At 37.1% G+C, this 21132-nt stretch overlaps 2 protein-coding genes across 7 annotated transcripts; one reads left to right on the plus strand and one right to left on the minus strand.

Moving 5' to 3' along the window:
• Positions 1–1043: 1043 nt before the first annotated feature.
• On the plus strand, positions 1044–5174 carry LOC110942415 (O-fucosyltransferase 31). Its single transcript, XM_022184168.2, has 10 exons — positions 1044–1277; positions 1915–1977; positions 2444–2525; positions 2609–2679; positions 2749–2837; positions 2948–3151; positions 3264–3501; positions 3599–3826; positions 4572–4769; positions 4871–5174. The coding sequence occupies exons 1-10, from the start codon at positions 1149–1151 to the stop codon at positions 5081–5083; spliced, it is 1515 nt and encodes a 504-aa protein (XP_022039860.1). The 5' UTR covers positions 1044–1148; the 3' UTR covers positions 5084–5174.
• Positions 5175–6737: 1563 nt separating this feature from the next.
• Positions 6738–18705, minus strand: LOC110942416 (probable ubiquitin-like-specific protease 2B). Of its 6 annotated transcripts, none has more exons than XM_022184174.2 (16): positions 18461–18705; positions 17184–17356; positions 17008–17095; positions 16693–16742; positions 16400–16600; positions 15479–15554; positions 15032–15143; positions 11717–11767; positions 11455–11586; positions 10527–10727; positions 10398–10453; positions 9935–10028; positions 9674–9767; positions 9405–9524; positions 8932–9318; positions 6738–7507 (listed from the first exon to the last, which is right to left on the minus strand). In XM_022184174.2, the coding sequence occupies exons 1-16, from the start codon at positions 18501–18503 to the stop codon at positions 6899–6901; spliced, it is 2487 nt and encodes an 828-aa protein (XP_022039866.1). In that variant the 5' UTR covers positions 18504–18705; the 3' UTR covers positions 6738–6898. The 6 variants fall into 6 exon arrangements, with proteins under 6 accessions (XP_022039866.1, XP_022039865.1, XP_022039862.1 ...); XM_022184173.2 differs by having other exon boundaries at positions 17184–17362; XM_022184170.2 differs by having other exon boundaries at positions 17184–17368.
• Between the last annotated feature and the right edge of the window lie 2427 nt (positions 18706–21132).

Consider the following 21132-nt stretch of genomic DNA (forward strand, 5'->3'; position numbering starts at 1 on the left):
GATTAACCGTAACCGAAGTTTGGTTATGGTTATGGTTACCAAAACTCCATAACCGAACTAGCGGTTATGGTTATGGTTAATAGTAAAAACCGACCCAAACCGACCCATGCACACCCCTAACACACAGTACCCAGTAACTGACTTTCTTGTATCAAGACACTTAGCCTAGTCAAAGTCGGTATAAGCCTTTAAATTCAAAGACACACCTTTGCCAATTAAGACACCCTTACCAGGAACTTGTTTTAGATATCTTAACAATCTCAGTGCAATTTTTAAGCGTCCTGGTTTTACACAAGCCACTAGTTTGCGTTTGACTTTCGAGCCTAATGATATCCATTGCTGTATGCATTTGACAATAGATGGATTGAAGGGCTGGATGATACTGCCCTAAGAGCATCCACAATAAGGGGAGAAAAAATGAGTGACATGGCACCTGCCCAACTCATTTCTCTCTCATGCTCACTCACAACAAATTCTCTCTTTAAAAACAGTAAAACACCACTCTCTTTCCTCTCTCCTCCATACACTCAGATAACTCATATTTTCTAGTTTTTCACCACAATCTAAAACACACTCTCTCTTCTTAAAAACAACTTCACCCAATAATAAAAACACCAAAAAACCCATGGCATTATAGCCTAGTGGTATCTTGGTGGTGGGATAAGGCTTATGACCATTAGGTCATGAGTTCGATTCTCACAAAGGGGGTTTTCCCAGATTTATTGGGTTTCCTCCTGAATTGGTGTATAGGCATTATTGCCTAGTGGAGATGGATATGATCGGGTGGTTCTGCTGGTGGCACGATGATACTCCAGTGGTCCGTCAGTGATCCAAATTTGCCGTTCAAAAAAAAAAAAAAAAATAAAAACACCAAAAAATTTGCCACGTCACAAAAAACACATCTCAAATCTAAATGATGTACTCCGGGTGTCCCGTTGAAAGTCCAACCAGTTGCACGCACTGCTTGCCGTTAAAAAACAAAACAAAACAAAACAAAACCACAGGATCCGATTAAGTAAAGAGGAAAAAAGGCATTTGGCCGACAGATGTTGCATCGGTAAGATTTATCAAATCAATCACTCAAAGTAAGTAAGTCTACTTACCCAGATCGATCGAGTGTCATACATACATATGCACAGAAGAAGAAGATGAAGCTCCACTACTTCCAAAGCCAATCACACCGAGCTGCCTTGGCCGGAATTTTCCTCATCCTTGTTCCCAATTTTTTCCCCAATCTCTTTCATCCGCTAGGTCGTGCTTATCCTTCTCTCTTTTCCGTAAGATTTCTAATTTCCTTTCCTTTATTAGGGTTTACTTTTCATTTCATTTCCACAACAATCTAATTTAACTGACGGAGTATGTATGTATGTTCTATTAGGTAGGTAGGGTTAACAAAAGTTGAGATTTTATAACTGATTGGGTATGGTTACTGTGATTTGTGAAGAACAAGTGTAAATGCGTGATGAGCAGTTACCACAAATCTTTGTCAACAAAGGATGATTTGATCTTCTACTTCTTGCAAACTATGGAGAGAGTGATGATGAGAGCTTTGGCCATTTATGTGATGCTCAAATTGCAATAATGAATAACAACAACAATAACATACCTTCATTTCAATTTTCTCTATTGTGAGTGACAGTGTATGCTCACTGGAGAAAAAAATAATGGAAAATGAGTAGTAAAGGATGTAAACCTCATGATTGGGTAGCTTCGTATGGCAACATTCGGATAGGCTTTACTCGCATTTTTAGGTGGTACATTATATATATATATGAACTTCATGTTCATTTACATGAAAGTTTTATAGTCTCTTTTCATTATTCAGATAAAGTGCAACTGGTTAGATGATCATTATACGACTTTCATGTGAAGTCAAGGTTGCAAGTGTTTTATGCGACTTCTTTCTTATTGCAGGAATGGATTGCTCCGAGTGCCAAGCACATTCGTCTATTAGAGGGTGCGCTGCATCAAGAAATTGTGAGTTAGGAATGTATTTATATGGAACTCACCTTCGCATTTATTATAGGGCTTTTTTAAAAAAACAAAAAAAGAAAAAGAAATAAAAGAATGTACTTTTACTCATGTACTGTTTTAGTCATTGGATTTTTTGTACATTTGAGTCATTTCTATGTACTCTCCACTGGTCGAGAGGTGCACCTAACTCACCTTAGCCACTCATTAGTTGTCCAGTTTGGTTCATTATGAGGACTTTTTGTACCATTTAGGTCATTATGTGGACTAGATGTTAAGGTTTTTGTCCCTTTTGGGTTATTTTTTTAATACTCTATAATGATCCAAAGGGGACAAAAACCGTATTTTAGTGACTTGTATGTTAAAAAAACAAGTAGAATTGACTGAAACGAGACAAAAGTGAAAGTTAGTTGGAATACTATGCAAAAAAACCTTTATTGTTTATGTAACCTGATACATGTTCTATGCTCAGTCGGAGAAACTGCAGTCGGATCTATGGTCTCCATTGGTTTACCAAGGATGGAAACCTTGTCGCGACTCTGCTGTCGTTCCATGTGAGTCCCTTAAACTACACAATTTATATTTTCAAGCGTGATATTAATATATTATAATTGAATCGCATTTTTGTTCTTTTAAGTCAATCCAGAGAAATCTCGGGGATATATTCAGGTGTTTCTTGATGGAGGATTGAACCAACAGAGAATGGGGGTACGCGCTCTTCTTTTATCCATTTGGTTTTTATATCATGTTTTATTCTTTAAATCTTTTCTCGGATAGATTTGTGATGCAGTTGCTGTCGCTAAGATCTTAAACGCAACGCTAGTAATTCCACACCTTGAAGTAAATCCTGTTTGGCAAGATTCAAGGTATTTGTTGAATTGTCGGTCACTATCATAGTTTTTTTTTTTTTTTTTTTTTTTTTGATTTTATTGTTAACTCCTTTATCACTGGTAAAAAGTTAAATTTTACTTTGCAGTACTTTTACGGATATATTTGATGTTGATCATTTTATGGAGGTGCTGCGCAACGAAATCTCAATAGTTAAAGAGCTTCCCAGCATGTATTCTTGGAGTACAAGGGAGTACTATGCCACAGGCATACGTGCTACTAGAATCAAAACGGCCCCTCTTCATGCTTCCGCTAATTGGTATCTCGAAAATGTGCTGCCTATGCTAGATAGGTCTGTGGTTGTTGTTTTATTCGTCACAATATTTAAAAGGTGTTTGGATATGTGTCTTGAATTGTTTTATCCTTTTTCACATTTTGGTATATTTTATTTTTTATTGTTTCAGTCATGGAATTGTTGCTATTGCCCCGTTCTCGCACCGTTTAGCTTTCGATAACTTGCCGAAAGAGATCCAGCTTCTAAGATGTAAGGTTAACTTCCAAGCGTTAGCTTTTGTTCCTCATATAAAGCTACTAGGTGACAACCTGGTTCAACGCCTTAGAAGCTCTCCTAGTACAAACAAACGAACAAAGGATGAAAGGGGAAGTGGAAAGTTTATCGTTTTACATCTTCGTTTCGACAAAGTATGTTTCTTTCCGTATTTTCTCATCACCATCTTTTAGGACGTAAACCTGATCCTATTTCTCATTGTTTTTTTACAACGTTTATATTATTCGACAGGATATGGCTGCACATTCAGCTTGTGATTTTGGTGGTGGAAAAGCAGAGAAGTTGGCTCTTGCAAAATACCGTCAAGTAATTTGGCAGGGGCGTGTCATGAAAACTCAGTTCAGTAATGACGAGCTGAGAAAACAAGGACGTTGCCCGCTTACTCCTGAAGAGATCGGGCTGCTATTGAGAGCTTTGGGCTTCAACAACAATACACGCCTCTATCTCGCATCCCACAAGGTATTTATAACTACGGGGGCAAACGAGCCGAGCCGAGCCAAGCCCGAGCTCGAGCTTGATTAACTTATGAGAGCTCGAGCTCGGCTCGTTGGTAGTTTCTCAAGCTCGAGCTCGGCTCGTTTATTATCTATTGATTTTTATATTAATAAAATAATATAAATAATAGACTCGTTTAGGCACACAAGCTCGATAACTGAAGCTCGGGCTCGTTTACTAGACAACTTTAAATAACGGGTAAATGTTATTAAACATTAATAAAAACTAATATTACACTAGGCTCGATAAGGCTCGATTAGCTTCACATGCCAGGCTCGAGCTTGGGTTCGATAAATAAACGAGCTTTAATTTAGGCTCAAGCTTGGCTCGGGCTGATAAGGCTTGGCTCGTTTCGAGCTTTTTCTCGAGCCGATCTCGAGCAGCTCGCGAGCCGCTCAGCTCGTTTGGACCCCTATTTATAACCTGTCCCATGAAAATTTCGTAGTTTTTTTTTTTCGAAAAACACTAATTACTATTGAAATGATATTCTATTATTTAATCATATCTGAAACACTCATTATTTTATAAAAAAATATAAAAAATTGGAAGAAAAAGTGTTTACGGGTCTAAGTTACCCGTTTTCGACTCCCTACCATTGAAAAGCCAATGATGGTTTTTTTAACATGTCAATTACTCAAAAACAATCGAAGAAGCTTTTGCATAAAATGCTTGCGCTGTCCCTGAAAAAAAAGAGTATTTTTATTTAAAGGTTTATGGTGGAGAAGCAAGGATATCTACACTGCGCAAGATGTTTCCACTTATGGAGGATAAAAAAAGTCTTGCATCCGACGAAGAACGGGCTCAAGTTGACAAAAAGGCATCTTTATTAGCTGCTGTTGATTATTATGTCAGTATGCACACCGACATCTTCATTTCTGCTTCTCCGGGCAATATGCACAATGCAATGGTATGTATGCGTTACCTCCAAAATATAAATTCGAAAAGTGATCTTCACACAATTGCGTTTTTCTTCTCATTTAAAAAGTTTGGTTGGTTTTCGTTTTCCAGCTAGGATATCGAGCATACAGAAACATGAAGACTATAAAGCCAAACATGGTGCTGTTGAGCCAGCTTTTTCTTAATGAAAGCATCGAGTGGGCCGAGTTTCAGCAGGCTGTAGAAAATGGGCATAAAAATAGACAAGGTCAGATTAGGTTGAGAAAAGAAACACAGTCCGTATATACGTATCCGATACCTGATTGCATGTGTCAACAAAATTAATTCTTCCTTCCTTCCTTCATTTGTTTGTATTTCTTTTTAAATTTTAGAGTTAAATGCCATTTTAGTCCCTGTGGTTTGGGCCATTTTGCCAGTTTAGTCCAAAGGTTTCATTTTTAACCTGTGGGTCCAAAATGGTTTCACAGTTGCCATTTTAGTCCATTGGGTTAACTTCATCCATTTTTTCTGTTAACGAGAAGGCCAATTCGGTCATTTTGTATGGCTGAATTGCCCTTTTAGTTAACAGAATTACATACAAAATGACCAAATTGGCCTTCTCGTTAACAGAAAAAATGGATGAAGTTAACCAAGTGGACTAAAATGGCACCTGTGAAACCTTTTTGGACCCACAGGTTAAAAATAAAACCTTTGGACTAAACTGGCAAAATGGCCCAAACCACAGGGACTAAAATGGCATTTAACTCTTCTTTTTAAATTTTAAAGTAGAGGTTTGAAATTTGTAAATTTTGTCAAAAAGTGAAACGATTATAAATGTTTAACTGCAGTTTGTTGTTGAACATGAGTCATTGACACAAATTTTAAGTTTTTTTTCACTCTTTAATGTATTTGTATGATTTAGTGACATGGCATAGGGTAAGGGTGGCATAAGCAACCCCCTTTGACGGGATGCAGGGTGCACGCCCTCTAGCCATCACATCAATCCATTAGTCATACCGATACGAACGTATGCCCGTACACCTTTGTATGAGCGTATACCATCACATTGCATGCGCTTTATTGGCGTATACAAGCGCTATACAACCGTATAAAAGGCCGTATCCCTATACGGACACATAATAACTCGAATGGCTGACTCGTATCAAGTCGTATGCGAATCGATGGGAATACCGAAGAATCAGTGGCGAAGTATTGTGGGTGCCCAGGGGTGCACCCGCCCACCCCAATGTTTCGGTTAGAAGTTTATAAGTTCCGATTTTTCGTCCAAAAATTTTAAAATTATATAGGATCGCCCCTCCGATTATTTTTCCTAAATTGTATATCCTAAATATTTATAAACTTTGTATATAAATGATGGGTAGTTTGGTAAATATACACTTTGTTTTATTTGGAACTATTATTATTTGACCCGACTTGAATCAAATAACCAACCCGACCTGACCCAAAACATAACGATAGGGAAAAAAAAATTGGGTCCCATCACTTTACGCCCCCTCGAAAATTTTGGTCAGCCACTGCGAAGAATGGTGAAAAATGATCCATAACTCAAGAAATAATTATCAAAGAAACATTTTTAATAATTTGTTTTTATCTTATATTCTTATATTATTGGTTTTCACTATTAATCTTAAATCGAAAAAACATTTTTAATAATTTGATTTTATCTTATATTATTGGTTTTTACTATTAATCTTAATTAAGTCTAGAGTGTAAGTTATGTTAGACCAAAATTGATGTTTGAGTTATGTTTTATGTTAAGAGTTTAGTCAATGTTCTGTTAGTTTAACCGAACTTAACTAGACGTAAACTTCACTAAACACACGCTAAACCACCTAGTCTCCAAGACAGAGAGCAGGGGCCGCCTACAAAATTACATCAAATCTAAATTACACCATGACTTCCGATCCCTTTGATTACATTTGTGCCTATTACTATATGTCATAACCACTTCAAGCCTTTAACTAGAATATTAGAAACATTTAAACGATTAAACAATCTTATTCTTTAATAAATAAACCACCCATAACTTGAGCACTAGAAACAAAAGTAAACTGTCGATACCAATAAAATATGTGTCGGGTTGTTCACGAGAACTACTACATATATTTCAACATAAATTAGTTATAACAAACACTATATTCAGCTACAGGTGGGCCCGCCTTCAAGAAGGGGTTCCGTCATTCGCATCCTTTTCATAGGATGCTGCTCATCTGATTCCAACACAGACGACCCATCAGCAGATAATGCAAGACCCGTGGGCCCATTGGCTTGCATGTCAAAGCAGTTAGAAGATAATACCAGACCCGCATCGTTACCATTACCATCAAGCATCCCAACAGGCTCCATTAATGGTGATCTTGGTTGATCAACTCGATTACCATTATCATCATCATCATCATCATCATCATCATCATCATCATCATCATCTATCTTCTCAACAGGCTCCATTAATGGTGATCTTTGTTGATCAATATGATTACCATTTTCATTATCATCAAGCATCCCAACAGGCTCCATTAACGATAATCTTAGTTGATCGGTTTGATTATTTCCATTGACACCTTCCAATGAATCTTCACACCCTGAAATTGATGTTTCAGAATTTCTGTTCGGAAGCCAAAATTCGTCGCTTTTGTAATCCAAAGAGGAATATGGGATTTCAGGTGATGTTCCATTGTCTTGCTGGAGATCGATTCCTGTTGCAGACAAAAAATATTGTTCCCCAGTTTCTACATCTTCCTGTTTCAAGTAACCACAATACAAAAGTCAACCAAAGTCTACCTTTTAATGCATCAAACATCAGTTTGTTCCATAAGACTTTGGAAATAAAAAAAACCTGAAATTATATATTATTTGGCAAAAGATCAAATACAAATAATCTTAACATACTAAACATACAAATTGAAGGAAAACCCAAAAAGACAAGGTGGCATTTTTGTAATTACCACCAACTATCAAAGTTACAACCAAAAATACCTAAAAAAACACAATTTTTTTTAACATTTTTTATTAAAAAATCGCTACATTTCGTTAGCAAAAAAAAAAAATATATATATATATATATATATATATTTTGGCTGCTACTAAAAGTAGCGATTTTTTAATAAAAAATGTTAAAAAAATAAAATAAAATAATTTGTGTGTTTTTTTTTTTATTTTTTTAGATTTTTTTAGGTTTTTTGGGGGGTTTAGTTTTCAGCATTTTAGCTTGGGTGGGTGGGTGGGGGGGGGGGGGGGTTAGGTTTTTTTTTTGGTTTTTGGGGGGTGGGGGGGGGGGGTTAGGTTTTTTTAGGTTTTTGGGGGGTGGGGGGTTTAGGTTTTTTTTGGGGGTGGGGGGAGTGGTTAGGTTTTTTTAGGTATATTTGTAGAGTAACTTTGATAGTTATTGATAATTACAAAAATGCCACCTTGTCTTTTTGAGTTTTCCTTCAATTTGTATGTTTAGTATGTTAAGATTATTTGTACAAGAACTTTACCCTATATTATTTTATATAATACCTTAATTTCAAAGGTCTGTGATCTTTGAAATCACCATTCACCCATGAAGTTTTGTGAGTTGCCAAAATTCACCCCTCAACCCTCTAAATTGACAAAAATAACTTTCTAACTTGACAAAAATGACCCCCTACTTTCTAACTGACAGAAAAGGCTCCCATACTTTCTAGCTTTTCTTTAACCCTCAAACCTTTGATATAAATTTGAGTTCGTTTACGCTTTAACGTATTTTTTGTTTGAACACGAGTCGGGTCAATAATAAAATGCTTTCTTTTTATGTACGTTTTGAGTCGGACTACATTTTAACGTCAATTTTGTTTTGAAACAAATCGGGTCAAATGTAATACGTCTTGATTCGACGGTATAAATTTGAGTTAGCGTATGTTTTGATGTAAATTTAGTTCGGAAACGAGTCTAGTCGATTGTAGTCTATACGTTATCATGTCGCATACGGTGCCGCCACAACGCGTGGCGGGTAAAAAAACTAGCTTGAGACAAAAGAAAATGAGTCAAGAACCAAAATAAAGTAAGTGGCCACACTAACTATTTAAACAAAAATGAACAACTAGCGTCTCAAGCCAACTAAAACCGACATGTACTCAAGAACCCAATAATTTCGCGCGTTACTCAACCCGCTCAATATCTAAAAACTACATGGAAATGTGATTAAAAAATACCTGGATTGGTGGGTCTGGAGAACTCTTGTAGTGGGCAAACATTGTCTCGTTGAATGACGGAAATTGCATGCCGAGAAACGATCCTGGTTCAGAGACCGCTTTAAAAGATTCGGTAGGGCCCACAGGACATGGTTCACTTGCCATAGACAATGACGGTAATAGAGAGATTTCAATTCCCTGATCATCTTGAGAACTTTGACAAATCGTTGAAGGATTGCACGTCTCTGGAAAGAAATTTTCAGCAGTTTTTTTACGGATATTATCATCATTAGCAGTTACGGATGGAGGAGCTTCAAGAGCAGGTCGTTCTAGAAGATCATAGACTAATTTTTGAATAACCGTCCTTTTGAGAGATGCTTCAGCAGGTGGAAACCAATCCACATTTAGCTGACAAACAAGTAAATTATGATAATATTAACAATAATCATCCAGAAAACTAGTAACATAAGTACATAACGAGCTAGTATACTTACGAAATTGACACTCTTCGTTATATGAAATGGATTGAAATAAGTTGGAGCTTGCTCCAAGAAGAGCTCTACGTAATGGAGCAAAAATAAACCACAGTCGGATGTATTTGGCTGCTGGGGTAACTGCACAAACAACAAAATTTCAGAACTGACATCCAACTGTTTATAAAAGTAACTAACAAGCAACTAGCACTATTCTTAATTTATCAAAATAAAAGGATACTGGTCTAAGCCCTTTGTCTTATAGGGATTCAAAAAGAACAAATATATACCTCAAGTGAAATGAAACGTATATTATCAAATTTTGAGGAAATGTCTTCGGATGCTTCTTCTTGTAGCCTCCCTTTCCACTCTTCTTTAAGGTAGCTACATTAAAATATCCAAATGCAAACCATAATGGTTTGATCACATAAGTTTCTATCTTAAAATAATAAAAATAAAAACCATAGTTGTTTAGTTTTAGATTGTCATGCTCTTCAAGTTTTTCATCTTTATTTAACTCCAGATTTGCGATTAAAAAAATGTTACGTTACCTTTGCATAAGACCTTTGAGGCCAGTATGACTGCCTCTAATAGAATCCATATGCAGAACACATGGCACTTTGGTCAACTTGGTTACATCTTCATCTGATGCAAATTATAATATAAGATTAGAGTATCCATAACCAATATAAATTAAAGAGTAAACTTCCGTTTTTCTCTCTGTGGTTTGGTCACTTTAACGGTTTTGCCCCAAACCTTTAAAAATAGCCATTTTACTCCCTGATGTTTTGGTTTTGTTGCCAGTTTGCTCCCTGCGGGGAGCAAAATGGAAAAACAAACAATTTGGATGGAGTTAGAGGAGGGGAGCAAACTGGCAAAAAAATCGAAACATCAGGGAGTAAAATGGCTATTTTTAAAGGTTTGGAGCAAAACCGTTAAAGTGACCAAACCACAGGGAGCAAAACGGAAGTTTACTCTAAATTAAAACAGCTAAAACAAATGAAAAAAACTAACCTTTGTATGTGGCCACTTCCCCAAGATGACACATTACAATAAGACTCCAATGATAGCTGTAAAAAATCTCAGTTTTCTTTTGTAAAATGAGTTTCGTAAGGAAAAGAAAATTTAGTTCTTTCAACTTACTTGTAATTTATAGGAATAAAGACATAATCTTTCTCAAAAAGGTTGACTTTTCTGGTCCACTTTCTTACACGTTGAAAAGCTGCCTTCCCTTCAGAGGCATCAAGAGGACCTTTTTCTGGGTCAGCTAGCTTGCGGAAGAAAAAACTATTAAAAAAATGAAACCGGTGTTTCTCCTCGGGCTTTATTTTGTTCTTCAAATATCTGTCATAAGTTACAAGTTTTAACACTTATTAGTGAGGAGAAACACAACACAAGCTATGGTGAGGACGTAAAGTTCGAGTTATTTACTAAAATTATAATTACTTTCCTAAAAAAAGGGTCCAAAAATGATTTAAAAAAAGGACCTGAAAAAACAAGTTAAAAAGACGATGGCCCAGTTTTCTGTTTTAGAAGAACAGAAAACTGTGATTCGTTTAGAGTTCTGTTAGGAAAGTAAACCGACGCGAGCTACATTATACCTTTCAAAAATCCAAATAATATTGTAAGGTATTGGATGTTGACTCCTGTTATTCCTCTTATTTACTAGAATTATAATTGCACAAGACCTAAATAGTATGTGTTTCCTGTTGGACTGAAACGGATCAAGCCCAAAAACCAGAAAAAAACAAAACCTAAACACAGTTAAACAAATACGCTTTGGGTTAAGTGTAATCTTTATTTTTTCTTTTTTTTTCATTCAAGAAAGATGACCCGGTTAAACCATAAAAAAGAACGCAGTCAAATTTAAGACACCAAAAAACGAAATTTCCTGTTTGGGTTTAACCAAAAACAATCCATGCTCAGTATGACTAAAAAAGAAAGCATGGAAAATAAGGTAATCCTAACCAATGACTTATATCCTGGATAAACGGAAGTTTTTGTATTTGTTATGTGGATTGTCATAAAAAGTATTTGTTCTATTAAAGTAAAAAGGTGCAAACCAACATACTTGATATAGAAGTCAATGACGGTATCGTTGACAAATGTGTCTGGTAGAAGCAAATCAACGTCTCTTTTACTAATAGAAACAGCATCAACATCCCCTTTTGGATATATAATGTCTTCAAAAGGCTGATCAAAACTACATGCGCCCAAAGCAATGTAAAAATCCATTAATCAATTTGTAATACTGATTTTTCCTTATAGATCAATTTAAGGTTATCAGTCTCACAGACACTCAAGAAAAAAAAAAGAATGCATCTTTCACTTACTTGGGAAAATACTTTGTAAAAGATGCTTGGGTGTCCCCATTGACAGGATTCCTGAAGCAAAATCACATATTCACATATCATCACCACATGGAAAATTAGCTAGTTAAGTAACCATAATTCAAACTCAAAGCCAAATTAATGAAAAAAATATTCCCAAACCCACATCAAGTATAATAATGAATTGGAATTACGTAAACCAACATTCAAACGTTGAATTGTAGAATGTAGACACTAGAACCTGATTGTTCAGGCCGAGAGAAACTAACAAAAGACCTATCACTATCAGATAGTAATATCTTACAATATATCAGCCCAAATAACAAATTGGCCCATTATATTATTAGGCTAGGGTTTACGTCTATTTAAACCATGTAATCTCTTTTCTAATTGTAATACAATCATTATTATTGAGTTAATTTGGTATTAATCTCTTTTCACCCCCATGGTCGAGTTTTTAATTCTCTTGTTTCTTCATGTTCTTTACCTGTTTCAAATAAATTGTCATCTTTTTTGTGTACCTCTTGTCAAATGGGCAAGTCTTCTAAACTCCATTTGCAAGATTCAACTTTTCGTAGTAATAATATTTTAGACCTGGTTTATTGTGATGTTTGGGGACCTTCTCCCTCTTTGTCAATTGATGGTTATCGATATTACTTATTGTGTGTTGATCATTATTCCCGTTACATGTGGCTTTTCCCACTTAATCAAAAGTCGGATGTTTATTCTCAGTTTACCAATTTTGTTTGCATGGCAGAACGCCAATTCAATACAAAACTTAAAAATGTGCAATCTGATTGGGGAGGCGAATTTCGCAACTTAACTTCGTTTTTTACCTCTCTAGGCATCGTTCATCGCAGGTCATGTCCCCATACTAGTGAACAAAATGGGACTGTTGAACGACGCCATCGCCATGTTGTGGAGACTGGCCCTGCTCTTCTCGCTCAGGCCCATCTACCCCAACATTTCTGGTTCTTTGCCTTTGAAACAGCGGTCTACCTCATTAATCGTCTTCCTTCTCGAGTAAATTCCAACAAATCTCCTTTCCAAATCCTTTTTAATCCTAAACCAGATTACACCTTCCTTCGTGTTTTTGGCTGTCAGTGCTTTCCGTATCTTCGTCCTTACAATCGACATAAAATTGAATTTCGGTCCCTCCCTTGTGTCTTTCTTGGATACAGCCCTGTTCACCATGGGTACCGCTGCCTTGATCCACAAACCGAAAGAGTTTATATTGCCCGACATGTACGCTTCAACGAACATGTTTTCCCCTACGAACAACCCTTACCTACCCAACCTACTCCACCGCCATCGTCTCCTTACACTTCTATCTTCCCTGACCCAATTCCGGACCTTGATACACCAAATATGCCACCCACTCAACCATTCCCACCGCCCCCTCCTCCACCTCAAACTCCGACCCCACCTCCACAAAATGACCCTCCAACACCTCCACCCCCACCACCACCACAGAACCACCCTCCGCCACCTCGACCTCGTCCTTCTCATCTTCGACAAAACCCAAAACAAACTCAACCCTTTGACCCCTCGGCCTTCACTGCCTCCACTACCTCCAACCAAACCGAACCCACATCCTTTACCGTTGCCAACCGATCCCCGGAGTGGCGTCGTGCCATGGCCGAGGAATTAGAGGCCTTACACAAAAACGGAACCTGGTCGTTAGTCCCTCGTGTCGATACTAACGTTGTTGATTGTAAATGGGTGTACAGGTTGAAAACCGATTCCAATGGCAATATCAGTCGCTACAAAGCACGACTCGTAGCGAAAGGTTTTCGGCAACAGTCCGGGGTGGATTATCATGAGACGTTCAGCCCAGTTGTAAAACCGGTCACTATCCGCACGGTTTTATCCCTTGCGGTTTCCAACAACTGGCCCGTAAAGCAACTGGATGCTCAAAATGCTTTTCTTCATGGAGATCTAGAAGAAACAGTGTATATGACTCAGCCCCCTGGCTTCGTTGATCCTACTAAACCCCATCATGTGTGTCGTCTCCATAAGTCTCTATATGGCCTGAAACAGGCCCCACAAGCATGGTTCACTAAACTGTCAACAGCTTTGCAACAGGTTGGTTTTTACGGTTCCAAAACCGATCCGTCTCTCTTCATCTACAATCACCGGGGTAGCATTGTATATATGTCTTAGTCTATGTTGATGATATCATCATCACTGGCAACAACTCCCAACTGGTTAACTCCATCATCACAAAGCTCAGTTCGATGCTAGAAGTTAAAGATCTTGGCAAACTACATTATTTTTTGGGTATTGAAGTCATCCACCAGACCTCCAGTTTAATTCTTTCTCAAAGAAAGTACCTACTTGATGTCATTAATCGGGCTGGACTCTCTGAATGTAAACCTGTTGCCTCCCCAATGGATGTCAAATCAGTTCTCTTGCCAAATGACAGCTTGCCTTATGCTGATCCGACGAGGTATCGTCAGATTGTTGGTGCCCTTCAGTATGCTACCCTCTCACGTCCTGATATTGCTTTTTCAGTCAACAAGGTTTGCCAGTTTATGCACGCACCTACTGAAAACCATTGGTCTGCTGTTAAACGAATCCTACGATATCTAAAGGGAACTATTAATCTTGGGCTCCTTTTCCGGCATTCGTCTGCATCTCATCTTCATGCCTTCTCTGATTCCTGTTGGAATGATGGATCTAGTCCTCTTGTTCAAGCATATTCAGACTCTGATTGGGCTGGTTGCCCGGTGGACCGACGATCCACGGGGGGATATGCAATCTATTTGGGCTCAAATCTGGTCTCGTGGTCCGCTCGTAAACAAAAGACCGTCTCTCGGTCCTCCACAGAATCTGAATATAAAGCCATTGCCGATGCTGTTGCTGAAATAATTTGGCTCGAATCTCTTCTTCGGGAATTGGGAATTACAGCTTCTAAACCAACGTTATGGTGCGATAATCTTGGTGCTACATATCTATCGGCCAACCCAGTCTTTCACGCTCGTACTAAACATGTTGAAGTGGATTTTCATTTTGTTCGAGAACAAGTTGCTAAAGGGAAGTTGAATGTCAAGTTCATTAAGACTGATGACCAGATTGCCGACGTATTCACAAAGCCCTTGTCTTCTCAACGTTTCATGTTTCTCAGGTCCAAGTTGCAGGTCGTTCCCCGCCCTCAACTTGCGGGGGAATACCAGCCCAAATAACAAATTGGCCCATTATATTATTAGGCTAGGGTTTACGTCTATTTAAACCATGTAATCTCTTTTCTAATTGTAATACAATCATTATTATTGAGTTAATTCAATACAATATCAAAAAGCATGCTAAAGAACTCACTCTGACTCAAGCATACTACTCCATAAATTTTTGTATTTGACGTTCAAAGATGTGACTGCTTCCTGTCTCCCATACCAGTTAGTGCCAACAATTGCAAACTTTAGCTCATTGCCTGAAAAAGGGTATATAGTTGAGGAATTGAGTACAGAACAAATCAATTACATGAACATAATGACCAATTTACCCTTGACTCTCTGTCTTCTCAAGGTATTAAACAGACTTCACCGTCTTTTTCTAGGATTTAATGTACTTTAGTACATTCAAAATAATCTACTTGGACTCAAACCATTTTAGGGAACTACTATTGAGTTACGTTCATTTCATATATGTAAGAAGCCAAAAATAGCACTTTCTACAACAACTAAGGTCATCATGAATTTTGATGAAATGAAAGTGGTTACGTTAACAAAACCAAAACAGCAGCACAAAAGGTGTAAAAAAATTAACCTGAATTGGATTCACCATTTTCAGCTTGTATTGTATCCTCCGTAAGTACATGAATTGTCACCATTGCCATCCCTACCTGCATAAATTTCAAGGTACAACAATTATAAACACTTAGGTCGTGTATGGTTGTAATGAGATTGAGAATAAGTAGTTACTTACAGGTTTGAAATAAAAGGATGATAGAGAAAAGGTACGATACTTTAAAAAAATTGTTGGTTCGTAATATTTAATTATTTATAGCCTAGCCCTCACAAACAATATCATCCGCAAAACCACTAAACAAACAATAACTATCACTATCATCCCCGTTCCCTCAATCCTAGACCCTCACACCAAACACACCCTTAAGACTAGGGGTGTAAACAAGCCCAGAGGCTCGAGAGTTACTCGTGATCGGCTCAGTTAAAAGCTCGAACGAGCCGAGCCTTAACGAGCCCGAGCCCGAGCCCGAGCTCGAGCCTGAAATAGAGCTCGTTTTGTTATCGAGCTCGAGCTTGAAATACAAAGCCTGTTTAGGCTCGCGAGCCTAAACGAGCCCATACAAAATTTTAGTTTTTTTATATAAAATATATTAATAATAATAATGATGATAACATTGATGAGCTGAGCTCGAGCCGAGCTTTGGCTCATTTAAGCGATGTTGAAGTGAGCTCGAGCCGAGCTTTTAGCTCGTTTAAGGTTGTTTTCAAAATAGTTGGAGCCGAGCTCGAGCTTTGGGTTTTACTCGCGAGCCGAGCTCAAACTCAAAGAAGTAGGCTCGAACCGAGCCGAGCTCGAGCTCGAGCTTCATAAAAACCTAACGAGCCGAGCTCGAGCATGGTCAAGCTTGGGCTCGGCTCGGCTCGTTTACACCCCTACTTAAGACCCATGACACATGCCTTTTAAAGACAGTTAATATTTCAACACTTAAAGTGGACTTACCAGCTCATACAACTGAGATTTGATACTAAGTATATCCTGAACACCCCACTGAAATCTCAAGGTACTGTCGTCATTATCTAAAGTTGAACCTTCTATCTTTAAGCAACTGCTAGTGAAGGTTAAAACACAATTTGTACAACAACTATCACGGTACACCATATGCTCAGGATAGAATACCACTGCTGGTATATCTTCATTGTCCTGTAAAAATAATAAACAACAATAAAAAAGGACAAATACACAAAGCTATACAATACTAGACACCAAATCACACACATCAAAAGAGTGCTCACCATTTCTAACTCGCCAGTGCAATGATCTGAAGATGGTCCACAAAAAACACCTAGACAAACAAAAAAAAAAACATTTTAGTGAATATATAAAGGGTCCGTTAAACCAATAACACACGGACCCATAGACTGATACTGTCAAAAGAGACTTCCACGTAAAAACCTTAATAACTAGAGAGAAACTTCAGAATTTTGGCACAAGACTGACACCCTTCGAGATTTCATCAAGTATATATTAAGTTCTGTAATAAAATGGAAAATGGACTACAATAAATTCTGAAATTCCAATATGACATAACACAAAAAATGAAGAATTACCATCATTTTCTGCAATATCAGAACAGGACGATGCTGATCTCTGATACAGCCTATTGTGTTCACACGGGTTCACATTAATTGCCTCGTCCTACAGCCATATAGCTTTATGTTAGCAAACAGCAAAACTTCTGTTTATTTAGTTTAACAACATTGAAAATAGATCAATTTAAACATACAGGTTCTGATGAATTCAATTCACTGTTGGGAAATGCATTAACATCTGGTCCAGATAAATCAGTTTTAGGTTCTGCATGAGGTTGGGGGAGTTCTTGGACAACCTTAACAGCCTCATCTGAATCTGGGATTGCCTTAGGTTCGGATTTGTCTGAACCGGTTTGAGGTAACTGTTCTGTAACTGTAAAATCATCTGAAGAAAGTTACCATTAAGCAGAAAAAACAAATGATCAACGTGGATTTGTAGATTGTATCCATATCCACGCGTAGACAATACCAAAACTCCACCAAGACAGTATATTCATAGTGACATCTAAAAGAAAAAAAAACAATAAATATAGACAAACTCACAAACGATAAGCTACCTCAACATGCATGAGATCCATCTCTATTGTAGATGATTACCAAGCCCTATGCAGTTAAAGCGGTCCAAAATCGAATAGCGGTCAAGGTCCGCTATATGATATATAGGTTATAGCGGTGGTATAGCGGTGATATAGCGGTAATTTTTATACCATGCATAATTTATGTATATATATATATATATATATATATATATATATATATATATATATATATAAATATATCTTTGAAAAATACTAATAGTAATATCAAAATTCATAGTAATATCATTCCATTATCAAAAACCTGTTGCAAATCAAATACTAATAGTAACTTTAAAGTATTTAATTTAAGAATTAACACAATCAAACACCGTTACTGCTATAACCGCTATAGGCCACCACTATAGCACTGCTATAGCACCGCTATAGCGGTATTTAGCGCCGCTAATAGCGAAACCGCGATAGGCCACCGCTATTTGGACCGCTACACACCCTGAGGTCCGCTAACCGCTATAGCACCGCCATTGACTGCTTAGACCAAGCCAGAATGACATGACAACTTGTAGAGAAAAGGTATACCCTATTGTAACTTGATTACAATTTTGAGCTTAGGTAGATAAAAATTGGAGCTTAAAAGATCCTATCAGATAAGCAGGTAGCAAATGTTCACTACCGGGATCAGTAGCATCTTATAGCGTTCAGTTACATGAAGATCTCCTTATCAGACTCCTAAATTTTCTATTTTAATGAATATAATACAAGAAATTCATATATAGGACAGGCAACAACAAATATACCTAGCAATTTCATAGATGTAAATGTGGTTAGGGTTAACATACCTATCGCATCTAACAGATGTAAAATTCAACAGCAATTCAAACTTGAAAAGCTAAAAAATCGTAAGTTTGACCTAAAATTAAATTGAATCAACCTACCAGTGTCCATGAATGTATGGTGGTCAACGGAGTCTTCTAGCATTCCAACAACATGTTCGCGAACTTAAAATCAATCGAATTGTGTACAGAAGTTAGGGTTTCCTGATGATGGAATCGCAGAAGAAGAAGAAGATAGGGGAATTATTATTATTATTATTATTAGGGTTTAGAGAAATCGTCGGAGGTTATGGGAAATGATCGTACACCCAACCGATGGAGAGTCGTTGATCTGAGGGGGTGTTTGGCCTAGCTTTTATTTTTCTACTTATTTTCGTTCATTTAATAAGGAGTTAATTACTGTTTTCGTCCATGTGGTTTGTCAAAAATCACTATTTCAGTCCATTAGTTTAAAAATTGCGATTTCAGTCCCTATGGTTTCACTTTCGTAACCATTTCAGTCCCTGTATTAATAGAATAATGGATTGAAATGGTTACGAAAGTGAAACCACAGGGACTGAAATGGTTACGAAAGTGAAACCACAGGGGCTGAAATCGCAATTTTTAAACTAATGGACTGAAATAGTGATTTTTGACAAACCACAGGGACGAAAACAGTAATTAACTCTTTAATAAGCTATTATTTTTAAGTGTTTGGATTATCTTATATTCTATAAGTTGATAATTAAGAATTAATCTTTAGTTGTTTGTTAACTTATTTTGTATTATGGGAAGGGGTATAATATCATTGTGTGTAATGAGTAAAAAACCATCTTCTTCAAATAAGCTTATTCAAATAAGCTAAAAAACCATGTTCTCATAAGCTTTTTAAAATTAGCTTATATAAGCTAATAAGCATAAGCTTAAAAAGCTAAAACAAACACCCATTAGTGCTTATTTTGTAAAAATAAGCTAAAAAAGCTATAAGATTAGATAAAAAAGCTAGGCCAAACACCCCCTGAAAGTCATCCCGCTGCGAGAAAGGGGGATATATTAGATGTAAAGCAGTGTAAAAACACAGGGCTTTTTTTAGAAAATTACCACACTATAAATAAGCAACATGTTGTTGCTTCATATGCTTGTACATAGGGTGTTTCCAAAAAAAAAAACTTAATTTTTCACTTTCAACCTATAAGTTTTTTATCTTTTACATTTTAACCTTTTTGAATTTTTTTACTTTTAACCTTAAAACTTTTCATCTTTTACAATTTAACACAAACACTTTTTTCTGTTCAACTTTAGTCCCTCATATTTTTATCTTTCACGAGTTTTTCGTTTTATTGCGAGTCAACATGCCGCAACGTGCATGGGGGTTCAATGTTTTTTCGTCTATTTTTTTTAGTTTGACAGGCCCCGTCGCAACGCGTCTGTTTTTCTCCGTTTGACAAGTTTATCGCAACGCGGAGGTCCCAGATGGACTTAGTTATTCTTTTCTACGTTTTACATTATGTCTAACTTTTGCATTAACATGACGCAATGGGTGTGCATGGTTCAACAATTTTACGTATGTTTTTCGTTCGATGTTATTTATTCCTTTTTTATTTATTTTATTTTTACGAGCTTTTCTTATGTTGGTGGTTGCTGACAATGGTGTGGCATTAGTGCTACTTGACATGATTTTACGAACGTATTTAACCTATTAAGCTTTCTATTAATAATTTGTTTCGAGTTTGCCCCTATACCTCCTTTACTTTAAAAAAATATTTTTTACGTGCATATTTTTTAGGTATGTGTTGGTATGAATTCAATTTGCTCTATGTTTCGACGTAAACTTTTTCTGAAAACGAGCTAAGTCAAATATAATACGTTTTCCTATAAGAAAACCATTTTTAGGTACATATTTTTATGTACGTTTCGGTATAAATTCAAGTTGGTGTATCTTTTGACGTAGACTATTTTGGGAAACGAGTCAGGTCAAATATAATATGTTTTCGTGCTTATTTTATGAATGTTTTGTAAAATTTGTTTCGAACCGAGTGGAGTCAAATCAGAGTTTTTTTCCGTTTTTTTTTTCAAAAGCTCTAATTAATCTCTTTTAATTATACGTGTCAACTTTTCCGTTACATGTGTTACGTTTTCTATGTATGAGTCGGGTCACATATAATGCGTTATGATTGTACGGTATAAATTTGATTTACTTTATGTTTTGATCCAATCACAATGCTTATATAGGTTACACTGAGTTCAATCGGAAATGTCAAAACACGCGTTTTTATATGATTAACGCATCACATAACGTTTGGCCTAATCCATTCGATGTTTGCGACGTAGCAGCGCGGCAACGCGCGCGGGTCTTATTCCTAGTTTTGTTTTATTAAACAACAAATCAACATAACATAGCCAATGATCTCTAGATCAAGTGGTGAAGGGTTTGTATTTCTCTTGAGAGATGCAGGTTCGACTTCCACTTGGTGCAGAGTGAGGCACTGGTGGGCAATGATAGGAGACCCAGGGAAACCTGGGTTGGATCCTTGAGCCAAACGGGTTTTACCGGTAATTTCACTGTCGTGCCTACGGGCGGGTGGGTTACCGGGTTTTCCCCGGAATTGGTAGTGGACTCGGGTTACTCTCGGAGTACTCCGTTTGTCCAGTGGGTGCCCCGAGAGTGCTCGGGATTGAGTTTGTTGGTCGTTCAAAAAAACATAACATAACATGTCATAAAAACGAAATAAATGGTGGCTTGAACGGTTAGACTGCCAAAACTAAACTGTGAGCTGAACCATACAAATTTCATA

This window comes from Helianthus annuus, chromosome 5 (assembly GCF_002127325.2).
Source record: "Helianthus annuus cultivar XRQ/B chromosome 5, HanXRQr2.0-SUNRISE, whole genome shotgun sequence".
Lineage (NCBI taxonomy): Eukaryota > Viridiplantae > Streptophyta > Magnoliopsida > Asterales > Asteraceae > Helianthus > Helianthus annuus.